General features: G+C 60.7%; 1 protein-coding gene across 2 annotated transcripts; it reads left to right on the top strand.

The window, feature by feature from the left end:
• Positions 1-832: 832 nt before the first annotated feature.
• Positions 833-10,265, top strand: HDGF (heparin binding growth factor). 2 transcript variants are annotated; one of them, XM_008155876.3, is made up of 6 exons: positions 833-1,227; positions 7,166-7,242; positions 7,378-7,516; positions 8,165-8,356; positions 8,572-8,783; positions 8,962-10,265. In XM_008155876.3, the coding sequence occupies exons 1-6, from the start codon at positions 1,141-1,143 to the stop codon at positions 8,966-8,968; spliced, it is 714 nt and encodes a 237-aa protein (XP_008154098.2). In that variant the 5' UTR covers positions 833-1,140; the 3' UTR covers positions 8,969-10,265. The 2 variants fall into 2 exon arrangements, with proteins under 2 accessions (XP_008154098.2, XP_027987147.2); XM_028131346.2 differs by lacking the exon at positions 833-1,227 and adding an exon at positions 7,943-8,012 and having other exon boundaries at positions 7,165-7,242.
• Positions 10,266-11,101: the final 836 nt, after the last annotated feature.

Genomic DNA, 11,101 nt, shown 5'->3' with positions numbered 1-11,101 from the left:
CCCAGCTCTGGTAGCCGCCTCTGTGAAGCCTTCCCAGACTCTCTCCCACTCCCACCCCCAAGAGAGGTCGTGCCCGGCTCCCGGGCTTCACAGCTTACTGACGATTTGGGGCTTCCTGGCTTCTACAGCCTCTTCCCGCTGGAACAGAACTCATCTTCGAGGGCTTAGCTGGCGTAGAGCCCAGCTCCCTCTTGCCAGGGACTAGCACAGAGAACTGACATCTATCTAATGCACCCGGAACGCGGCCACTGCCTGCCACAACCCCTCGGCCACCTCCTGGCGACCAAACTCTTCGATCAAGGCCGCAGTGAGGAGCCAATCTCCGACGTCCCCGGGGCCCCCGACTGTACGCACGTGGAGGTCCAGAGCAGACCTCTGCGCGCGCGGCGGCGCGGTGCGCACCCCTGGCCCCGGCGCCCAGCTGGCTGCGAAGCCCGGCGGGCGCCGAGCACACGCTCCCGGAGGGGATGGGGCAGAGGGCAGGGGGCAGGGGGCAGGGAGACGCTGCGAGAAGTCGCCACTTGACAGAGTGGAGGCCACGGCGTGAGCGCCCCGCGGGGCCGGGGGAGGGGCGCCTAGCCGCTCCCGCTCCGTCCAGCCGGGCGCCAGCTCCTCCCGCCGGGCGGGCACCCACCGGCCGGGGGCACACAAAGCCTGCTCAGCGCGATCGGCGATCGGCTCCCCACGCCTGTGTCGCCGCGCGCCGCCAGGGCGGCCTCAGGTTGGGCGTCGGGCGGTGGCAGGCCCGAGCGTCCGGAAGCTGCGCGCATCGAACCTCGGCGGGAGGGGGTGCGGCGGGGGAGGAGGAGGGGTGGGGGAGGAGGGAGCGGGAGCGGGGACCGGGCGGGGGGTGGAGGAAGAGGCCTCGCGCAGAGGAGGGAGCAATTTAATTTCAAACACAAACAACTGCACGAGCGCGCACCCACCGCGCCGGAGCGTCGCCCCGGATCGGCGCCCGCCCCGTCCGTGCGGCGCGCGCGGGCAGACGCCGTGGCCGCGCCGGAGTTCGGGCCGGGGGCCGCCATCGAGGCGGGGGCCGCGCGAGGGCCGGAGCGGAGCGGCACCGCCACCGCCACGCGCGCCAACTTGGGCTCGCGCTTCCCGGCCCGGCGCGGAGCCCGGGGCACCCGGAGCCCAGCCATGTCGCGATCCAACCGGCAGAAGGAGTACAAATGCGGGGACCTGGTGTTCGCCAAGATGAAAGGCTACCCACACTGGCCGGCCCGGGTGAGCAGCGCGGCCAGCCGTCCGATCCCCGCTTCGGGCTCGGGTTGCATAACGCCGGGGAGGGTGCGAGCGGTCCGCGAGGAGGGTGGGGGCGGGGGTCCGAGCCTCTGACTTTTCCCCCAGCGCCTCCAAGCCCACTCGCGGGTTATATAATGGGGAGGCGACCGGGTGGGGGCGGCGAACACCTGGCAAGACGGCGTCCGAGCGCAGAGGCGTGTGCGCGGCGTGGGGACCCGAGGGCGCGGGTCACTTTCCGACTTGGCTGTGCGCGTGCCCAGCTCTGCTCCAGGCCCCGTACTCCCAGCGGTTTCGGACCCGCTGCCTCGGTTTGGGCCGGTCTTGTAACTCCTCCCACCCCCCCACCCCCCCAGGCGCCCCTTTGGGACCCCCCTTAGACGCCCCGTTTCTTCATTGATGGTTGCCCCCAAGCTCAAACTCCTTCCTGGGTTAAATGATTAAAGAAGGACATCAGCCCGTGAAAGGAATAGATGGAGGCGGAGTTCGCTTCCAGAAAACTTTGGTTCAGGGCGTCCTTAAGAGGTCTGAAGTTGGGAGGGTCGAGGGACGGTTGGGGACGGTGCAGGAGGGGATCTCCCTGGTTCGGAAATTATCCGCCAGAACCCTTCTCACTCCCCATCCCCACAAAAACATGCCTCCATATGCTGCCACCTCAAATTGGGGCCTGAGGGTGCCGGGCCCCGGCGGGGCAGGGAAGTCCGCTCCATCCTGCCTCTTCGTGGAGGCTGGAGGCGAGGCGACGAGGGTGGAGAGCCCGAGTTGCTTCTACACCTCCCCCCACCTCCTACCCTCACCCCCACGTGAGCCTCCCGTGCCCCAAAGGCCCGATCTGCCATGTGGTGGATCAGCCCGCCAATATGAGGGCCCCTCCCCCCCCTGTCCAGCACCTGGCCAGGTGGGAGGGTGGGGCCCAAAAGTCCTGGGCTTGTAGTCATGTTTCCCCTGAGGACTGAGGCAGGTGAAGTAGGAGGGAGGGCGGTGGCCAGAGGGAGCTGGGGGAGTTTGGGGATGCCACAGGGGGCAGTGTCTCTGGCAACTTATTTCAAAGTTGGTATGGGGGGGGGGGGGGGCTTGGCATTCGGTGGGTGCCTAGAGTGTAGGACTGGTGTAGAGTGAAGTCCAAAGGCAGAGAGGGGTGCAAGGGGGGAGGGCATCTTCTGGGCCAGGGGGCCACGTGCAGAATTCCCTTAAGGCTGTGGTTGCTCTTCGTGGCGGGAGTCTGTGTGTCTTCATCTGGCCCAGATCCTGCTCGGAGCTTAGGGAGTGACCCCAGGCTCCCTGGTGTCCTGTTCAGAGTGTCAGGCCAACTTTGGGGTCACTCTGAGGAAACCCAGAAGACCCTTCCTCATTCTGTACTCTCTTTTGAGGAGTCTGCCTAATCCCATATGCCGTGAGCTCCTTGTTTCCTGAAACTTCTAGATGCCTGGCCTCTGGAATGGGAGTCAGTACAAAAGGGAAGGTCTCTCCCCGGCTCTAGGGCCTCCAGGAGGACTAGGGGAGGCAGCGCCACAGGGGCCTTGTGTGTGCATGTATGTGTGTGGCATGTGAACACTCATGTACTTTACCCTGCACCTTTGATCCAACTGGCTTCTTGGCCTGGATGCCAAGGCCCCGGTGGGCCGGGCAAGAACTGAATCCAGGTCTTGATTGCTCTGCCTGCTGGGGGGGGGGGGGGGGGGGACAAAGTCCAGAGACCGGGCTAAGGCCTGGGGAGGGGTTACAGCTGGAATGTGGGTTAGAGGACCCCTCAGCATCCGGGAGGAGGGAAGGGATCAGGAGAGACACAGATGGGCCTACGTGGAGGCTGTGAGGAACCTGGAGGTTTTTGGTGGCCATTGTAGTGAGGGCAATGCCTAGGGCTGGGGATGCCATTTCTTCTCTTCCCACTGGCCTCCAGGGCAGAGGGTGGGCCCGGAGGCAGAGCCTCTTCCTTTGTTGATGCCTGGGCCTCTCAGATAAAGTTCGGGCTGGGGGAGGAAGACCAGACCAGGGTCCCAGAGCTGGGGCTCCGCCCTTCGCCTGTGCTCTGGCTCTTGCCTATCACAGCAACCAGGAATGTGACCACCCCTCACATGGGGAGGGGGGAGGGGCACTACACCCAAGTTAGTTCTGACATGCATCGCCCTTAAACACACACACACACACACACACACACACACACACACACAAATTGGTCTCCACCATCCCCTGGATGTGGTCTTAGTCCCTAGAGTGGCCCGGCCCCTCCTGAGCGGAAGAGCAGGGGACCACCCTCTGCTGTGTGAAGGCCGCTGTGTGGACTTTCCTTGTGGGTAGCATGGCTGATTCTGGGCGAGACCAGAGCAGCCCGGTGCTGGGAGAGTCCAGCCAGAGGGGCCACGTGGTAGCCCTACCTGGAAGGATGGTGTGACTACACCTTTCCCTCCTCCTGCCTGACTTCCTGGGGATCTCCAAGCACTTAACAGTTGAGCTCCAGGACTCAGGGGTTTGGCCCCCCCCACACCCCCCCAGGTTCCTTCCTCCTTTCTCCCTGTTTCACCGTCCCAGACAACCTGAGCAGCCGGAGGGCCTCACTCCTCTTTCCTCCCTCTGCCCCTCCCCCACACCCAGGCACACTACCTTCTCTTTTCTGCCTCTTGGGTTTGCCACACTTTCCCGGCCCCAACTGTCTCCTGCCCCAGATTTTCCGGTTCCTGGGTCAGGTGGGGCCTGGGCCCTGGGTGTGGTGGTGAGAGCCCGGGCTGGCAGGCGCCGCGGGCTTGGCCTTCCCTGCTGCTTCCCTCTGGCTGCTCCGGCCACCCTGGGCCGGGGTTCGGTCCGAGGCTGGGGGTGAGGTGTTCAGGCCTCTCCCTCACGTCTCACCTGGGAATTTCCGATCCCTCTTCATACTTCAGGGTGCCCATGGGCTCTGGGAGGACAGGGTTTCATATGCGAGGGCCTGGCCTGAGAGAGAGAGTAGCTGGCCTGGAGTCTGGGATGGCAGAGAAGTAGCAGACCCCGCTCCCCTGTTGGGCCAGTGGAGGGGGTGCAGTGGGTCTCCAGCACCCATCCGGCCCCACCCACCCTGACCCACTTACCCTTGACTCACTTGTTGAGCCACAGCCTGGATATAAAGATATAAAGGCACCGCCTGGGAGACATGGGTCTGTATTGGGGGTACAAGCATTCTCAGAGACCTCAGATCATCTTCCAGATGCTTACAGTGGAGGGCCCACTATGGAAGGGATTTCTCTGGGCGGTTGGGGGAGGTAGAAATTCCATTTAGTGGAAAGAATGTACCTCCTGGCCCCTTCCCCACAGGTGTCTGCACACAAGGTGAGGCAGGGGGGTGGGGTGAGCCTTTGGGGGTAGATGCCCATCTGCCCAGGCCCTGGTCTCTCTTCTCCTCTAGACCCACCTTTTATTGGGCTAGAGGCCAGCAGGGCGGGTCTGTCTGGTGTGTCTCATTGTCTATTTTTAATTCCTAGCCATTCTTTTATGCCTCTCCCACCCCTGAGGTTGGGCAGCTGTGGCCTCCTGGGTCCTGTCACACCGGTCAGCGGTCAGCGCCTTATCTCCAAGTTGGCTTTCCCCGGGAAAGAGCCGGGTGGTCAGGGGAGCTGCTTTGCTGTGGCTGTGCTCGAGAGAACTCGCCCCACCCCCTCTCCTAGCCTCAGTTTCTCTCCTCTCACCACGCATTTCCTAGGAGCATGCCCATGCCCTGGCTCCGGGGTGGCCCTGAAAACGGGGAGCTCAAAGTTCGCTACCGAGCTCTCGGCTGGGACCCTTAGATCCCAGCCCTGCCCCGTTCCCAGTGGGAAGCAGCTTAGGGAGGGGGCTATTGTTGCTATTATTGTGCCGGTCTCCTGGGATCTCTAAGCCCTGGGGGCTCTCATTTTGTGGTGTGTTTGTTTGTTTGCTTTTTTGCTTCTCCCTCCGAGAAGAGGGTGGGGAGCTAAGCTGGTAACTGGACCCAGGTGTCCTGGTGAGGACGGGATCCTCTGCCTCCACCCCCAACCCCTCAGGTCCTAACTTCCTGAGAGGCCCAGGCCCTCCAGCCCTGGAGCTTAGAGCACTCCCTGGGCCCCTGGAGCCAGACTCCGGGCTTGTGGGTGGGGTGTGTGTCAGTCCCCTCCTCCCCAATCCGGAGAGAGGGCCTGGGGGGAGGGGTGGTCACATTCCTGGTTGCTGAGTGGCCCCGGGGGGCGGGGTTGGGTTGTCATGGCGATGGAGGTCGTGTGTTTTTTGGGAGCGGGGCGGGGGGAGACAGTGCGCCTTTGCACCTCCTGCACTCACACCTCAGCGTCTCCTGGCCATGGGGAGGGCCCAGTTGGTGCCCGACCTTCCTGGGGGGAGGGACTGGACCTCTGTCCCCAGAGGCCACAGGGCAAGGGGAGGAGGTGCCCAGGAGCTTGAGGACTCCATGTCTGGAGCAAGATGCCCCTCAGATTCGTGCCCAGGGCTCCACCCTCTCTCCTGGGTCTATTTTAGCACATTCCCCACCTCCCAGCTTCCGTGTCTCCCGGGCCCTCAGGTGCTCTGTTCCAGTCTTGGTGCGTTAATCACAGCCTTGGCCTGTCTGTCTGTCTCTTTCCTATCTGCGCCTGGGGCCCCAGTCAACATGGCCACCTGGCCTCGGTCCGAGGGAAGCCCGGTAGCTGGAGCTGCTGCAAGTGCTGCTGGGAGTTGTAGTTTCTCCTCAGTTCAGCTTGGCCTGGGCTTCCCGGGCCTGAGCTGAGAGGCTGGCTGGGCCACTGCCTCTCTGCATTTCCCAGACCTCAGCCCTCTGCACGTTCGCACACATTACTCCAGCACCCAGGACGGGCGGGCCAGGGCACCAAGTCAGGTCTATTTCCAAGCCCTGGCCCTCACTAACTTGCCCTGTTATTTGGGCAAATAACTTTTCAAAGTGTTCCCTAGAAGCCTGTTGTGGCTACTACTGAGCGGGGGTGGGGGGATGGGGGGTGGGGGTGGGGAGAAATAGGCAGCCCCTTGGCCTCACCCCTCCACTATAACCAGAGCTGTGTGCTTTGTCTATTTCAGAGACTCATTCAGCTGCCTTTACTGTGCACCTCCTGTGTGCTAGGCACCGCAGGGGACAAAAACAGACCTCCCTGATCCCGCATGCGTAGTCCTCATAGACATTAATTAGATGGTAACATGAGTAACTAAAATTGGAATTGTGAAGGAGAGGTGCTAAGAGAGTTTTATCTGGAAAGCTGACCAGGTTGGGAGAGATGGGGACTTCCTGGAGGAAGTGATGATAGGGCTGTGATGATAGGTCAGGCGTTAGCGAGTACAGGAGGCTGAAGGATCCGTCTGACCGGTTACGGTCCTTTAGTTCTCACAAACCTGTGGCTTAAGTACTATGACTATCTCCATTTTAAAGATGGGAAAACCGAGGCAGAGAGGTGCCATAAGTTGCCCCGCATCGTACAAATATTGGTGGCAGCAGTGGGACTCAGACCCTGACTTTATGGAGAAGAGGTGACAGGTTGATGAAAAGCCACTGAAAGGTTTCCAGCAGGGGCAGGAAATGCTCACTGGGATCCAACACTTCAAAAGGCCACCCCAGTGGGGAGGGTGGGTTGTAGTGGGGCAAGAATGGAGACAGAAAGGACACAGATGCTGTGGTTTTAGTCCAGGCAAGAGGAGACCGTGGTTGGACCAGGGTGATAGCAAAGGTGCAGAGCGTGTAGATAGGATCTGGGCCTTCGAGGGCAGGATGGATGCTGTTTGGTGTGTGAAGGAGAGGGGGTGACTTGACTCCAGGGTTTCTGATGGGCTGTCATGCCTAGCTTTGTTTGAAAAGTTCCACGGCTAAGAATGATTCCCAAACCACCCTGGTGGTCTCCTGGGTCCCTCTCAGTCTTACTCAGATGTGCCTTCGAGGCCAGCCCCCCAACCCAGATCTCCAGCTCAGACCTCCCGCTCAAGTTGACTTCTCTCTCCTTGCTCGCAGATTGACGAGATGCCTGAGACTGCGGTGAAGTCAACAGCCAACAAGTACCAAGTCTTTTTCTTCGGGACCCATGAGACGTGAGTGAGGGGCAGGGAGGGAGGGCCACAGGCAGGCCGCTCTGGGGAATGGGTGGTGTGGCGCCCCTTCCCCGTTGGGCTGCACCGCTCAGAGGCAGTGAGGGGCTCCAGAGCACAGTCTCCATCTCTCACCAGGGCATTCCTGGGCCCCAAAGACCTCTTCCCTTACGAGGAGTCCAAGGAGAAGTTTGGCAAGCCCAACAAGAGGAAAGGGTTCAGCGAGGGGCTGTGGGAGATCGAGAACAACCCCACCGTCAAGGCTTCTGGCTACCAGGTGAGCTGCCAGCTGCCCAGCAGACCCCCTGGAGAGAGGGGTGGCCACAGGCTCTGGACGCCCCGGGCCCAGACAGGATGCTTAGTCTTCAGGGACGGGTCTCGGGAAAACCAGGGCTTTCACAGTGGTAGCTCAGAGGGCAGGGGGGCGGGCAGGGTGGGGGTGGGGTGGGTATGGGGTGCTGGTGTGTGGTGTAGCTGTGAGACCAGGGGGGCAAGAACAGGATGGAGGCGGTAAGTGGGGAGGCCTTTGTTGGACCCAGGGTGAGTGTAGAACTTGGCCTCAGCTCTTTCACAAAGGCTTCCTGGAGGAGGTGCACGTGAGCCGGGCAGGACGAGGCGGGAGGGTGGGGGGCGGGGGTTGGCGGGGAAAGGGTCCTAGCTCCCTTTGGGAGAAGTTGACCCGAGGTTTTGCCTCCTGCTCCAGCCCTCCCCCCTCCTGCACAGAGCCCTGCCTGCCCGGCCAGTGGGTTTACCCCGGGGCTAATCCGACAGAGGTGGGTCTCAAATCACTTGTGAGACTGGGCACCTGGGTGGGGGTGGGGGAGAGGTGGGAAAAGGAAGGAGTGAGCGGCTGAGGGAGGGGCCTGGGGAGGGGGCCTGGCATGGCGGCCACTGGTGCCACTCAGCCTCTGCTGTCATGCCACAGTCCTCCCAGAAGAAGAGCTGCGTGGAGGAGCCGGAGCCGGAGCCGGAGCCGGAGGCCGCAGAGGGCGACGGTGACAAGAAGGGCAACACCGAGGGCAGCAGCGATGAGGAAGGGAAGCTGGTCATCGACGAGCCCGCCAAGGAGAAGAATGAGAAGGGGGCGCTGAAGAGGAGAGCAGGGGACCTGCTGGAGGTAATGCCCTCCCTGGGGCCCGGGAGCTGGATTCCAGTCTGAGCGGCCTGGCCCCTGGTCTTGGGGAGGCCCTTGCTGAGAAGCAGAGGGCCAGGCAGGGACTGGGATGAAAGGAAGGAGCCTCTGGAGAAGGGAGGGGGAGGCCCAGGCAGGCGGCTGCCATCCTCCCTCTCGAGCCTCAGCCCACCTCGTCCATCTCTACCCATCCTGCCTAGGACTCCCCGAAACGTCCCAAAGAGGCAGAAGATCCTGAAGGGGAGGAGAAGGAGGTGGCCAACTTGGAGGGCGAGCGGCCCTTCCCTGTGGAGGTGGAGAAGAACAGCACCCCCTCCGAGCCCAGCTCTGGCCGGGAGCCTCCTCCAGAGGAAGAGGAGGAAGAGGCTTCCAAGGAAGATGCTGAGGTCCCAGGCGTCAGAGATCATGAGAGGTGCGTGAGCCCTGGCCTGGCAGCTGGGCGGGGAGGAGGTGGAGGTCTGCAGCTCTCAGCCCTCGGGAGGCCGGGAGGCCGGGAGGCCGGGTGGACTTGGCCAGGAGGTGGCACTGGCTGGGGCCAGGCAGGCCAAGGCCTCATCATTAACCCTTCTCCCTCTGACCCTCCTTCACAGCCTGTAGCCACCAATGTTTCAAGAGGAGCCCCTGCCCCGTTCCTGCTGCTGTCTGGGTGCTACTGGGGAAACTGGCCATGGCCTGCAAACTGGGAACCCCTTCCCCACCCCAACCTGCTCTCTTCCACTCACTCTCCCTCCCCAAGCCCAGTCCCTGGAGAGTGACCTGGATGTGGCGTGCCGGCCGGCCCCTGCCTCCATGTCGCCTCCCCGCCTCCACACCGCTGGGATCTGAGTCAGGGCTATGTCTTCTGCTCCATGGGATGAGATGAGGCTGTTATGCCCCTCCCTGCCTGGAGCCGTGTCCCAGGGTTTCTGGACCCACTGTTTTCATCTCCTTACACCCTGTTGCTCCTCCCCCAGGCACTCTGGGTCTCTGGGTCGGTTTGGGTCAGAGTTGGGGGTAAAAAGGATGGAGGGTAAATAGCAAGGGTGGGCTTCTGGGGCTGAGAGGGACAGTCCTCAGATCGGGGTGGGGAGTGAGCAGGAGGATGGCATCTTGAGCTCCTGTCCCTCCTCCGACACCTATTCTCTCAGCCGCCTAGATTCAGGGAAAGTGGGACAGCTCGAGGGGGAGGGACTCCCTTGGTGATAACACCCACTTTTCCCTTTGCTAATAACCCCAGGAGTTCTAGGAGTTGTAGTTATTCATCAAAAGATGTTGGGCTTCCAGTTGTTTGGTCCAAGGACTTGGGACCTGGAGGGCTGACGTCACCCAGCTGAGGTGGGAGTGTTGGGGAGTAGCTTTTCCTTTTAGACCGTGGGCCAGAGAGGTGGTGCCCTGGGGAGATCCCTAGCCGCCCTTGCCCTCTCCCCAGAGTGCTCAAGGCCAGCCTGCAGTCACATGTCACCCAGACAGAAAGGAGAAGACACATTTTTTAGGAAATGTTTTTAATAAAAGAAAATTTAAAAAAAATTTAAAGATCCCTATCCCTTTGTGTGGCCCCACTCTGCTCCTTCCTTCCTCGCTGTGGCCCTCGTGTCTGAGGTGCACTGGGAGGCTCCCCTTCTGCTAGGGCTTGATGGCGTTCCTTTTGTAGCCGGGGCTTTGGTGTCCCTCTGGTGTCATTTCCCATCCACATGCTCCCCCCGGCCCCCTCGGCGTTTCACCAGGTCGGATTGTACCCCACCGAGAGGACAGGGAAGTGGGTGCCCGCTCCAGCCTCTTTCTCGTGGTCTCTGCCTCCTCCATCTCGTGTCCCTCTCCCTCTCCCTAGGGCTCTGATGAAAAATTGCTGACTGTAGTTTAGCTCTGAGAACCGTAGACAATTTCAGTTCTAGGAAAATAAACCTGTTGATTACTACATTGGATTCTGACTGATTTTTGGGGGGTGTATTGAAGAGAGGGAGAGGGGAAGGGGAATACAAATGATTTCCAAATTAACTTTCAGATTGAGGTAGGGGGTATCAGCCCCTCCTCCATTCTCAGGCTGTTTAAAATATCCAAAATTCTGCATGAAGGCAAAGTCACAGAATTCACTATTTTGTTTTACTTCTCTTGCCCAGTCACTGTTGAGCACAGGTTTCTCCGTAAGCACCTGAAAATGTTAAACAAAAAGTGCCCAAGATGGAGGGGTAAGAGTGTCAGTATCAGTCCAAGCCCACGATGGAAGTGGGGGCATTTGGGTTGGTTGTAGAAGTGACTGACACCCAAGAGCTAAGTAAACAGGCACCTTTAACTGGCGATTAGAGGCAAGGAGGTTGATAGGGTGGAATCCTCCCAGGTGGGTTAGATCATAGATCATATGCGGTTCCCTGCAGATTTGACTAGATCATGGGCTGGCATTGAAGGGCCCACGTTACTTCCCTCCCTTTATAGAAGCCCTTTGGCAGTTTTTTAATCTGTCTGGGCCGCCTCCAACAGAGAAGGGCGTGTGGGAAGAGGATTATCTGTAGCCTCGCCTGGAAAGGGTGGCCCTCTGCTTTAAACTGGAAGCCACAATCCCTAGAAAATGGAGCCATCGTCTCAACTACAATTCCCAGCAGCCCACACAGCATGATCAGGAGCGTGCCAGGTGCGGCAGCCTATCCCGCTTTGCCTCCAACGTCCGTGGTGCTTCACGGTGAGCTTACGCTTCCTTGATTCAGCTTGCTTCGTAGCGGCGGACTACAACTCCCAGCATGCAGAGAGGCTAGATTG

This window comes from Eptesicus fuscus, chromosome 22, assembly GCF_027574615.1.
Source record: "Eptesicus fuscus isolate TK198812 chromosome 22, DD_ASM_mEF_20220401, whole genome shotgun sequence".
Taxonomy (NCBI): Eukaryota; Metazoa; Chordata; class Mammalia; order Chiroptera; family Vespertilionidae; genus Eptesicus; species Eptesicus fuscus.
This window is presented reverse-complemented; position numbering and strand designations above follow the sequence as displayed.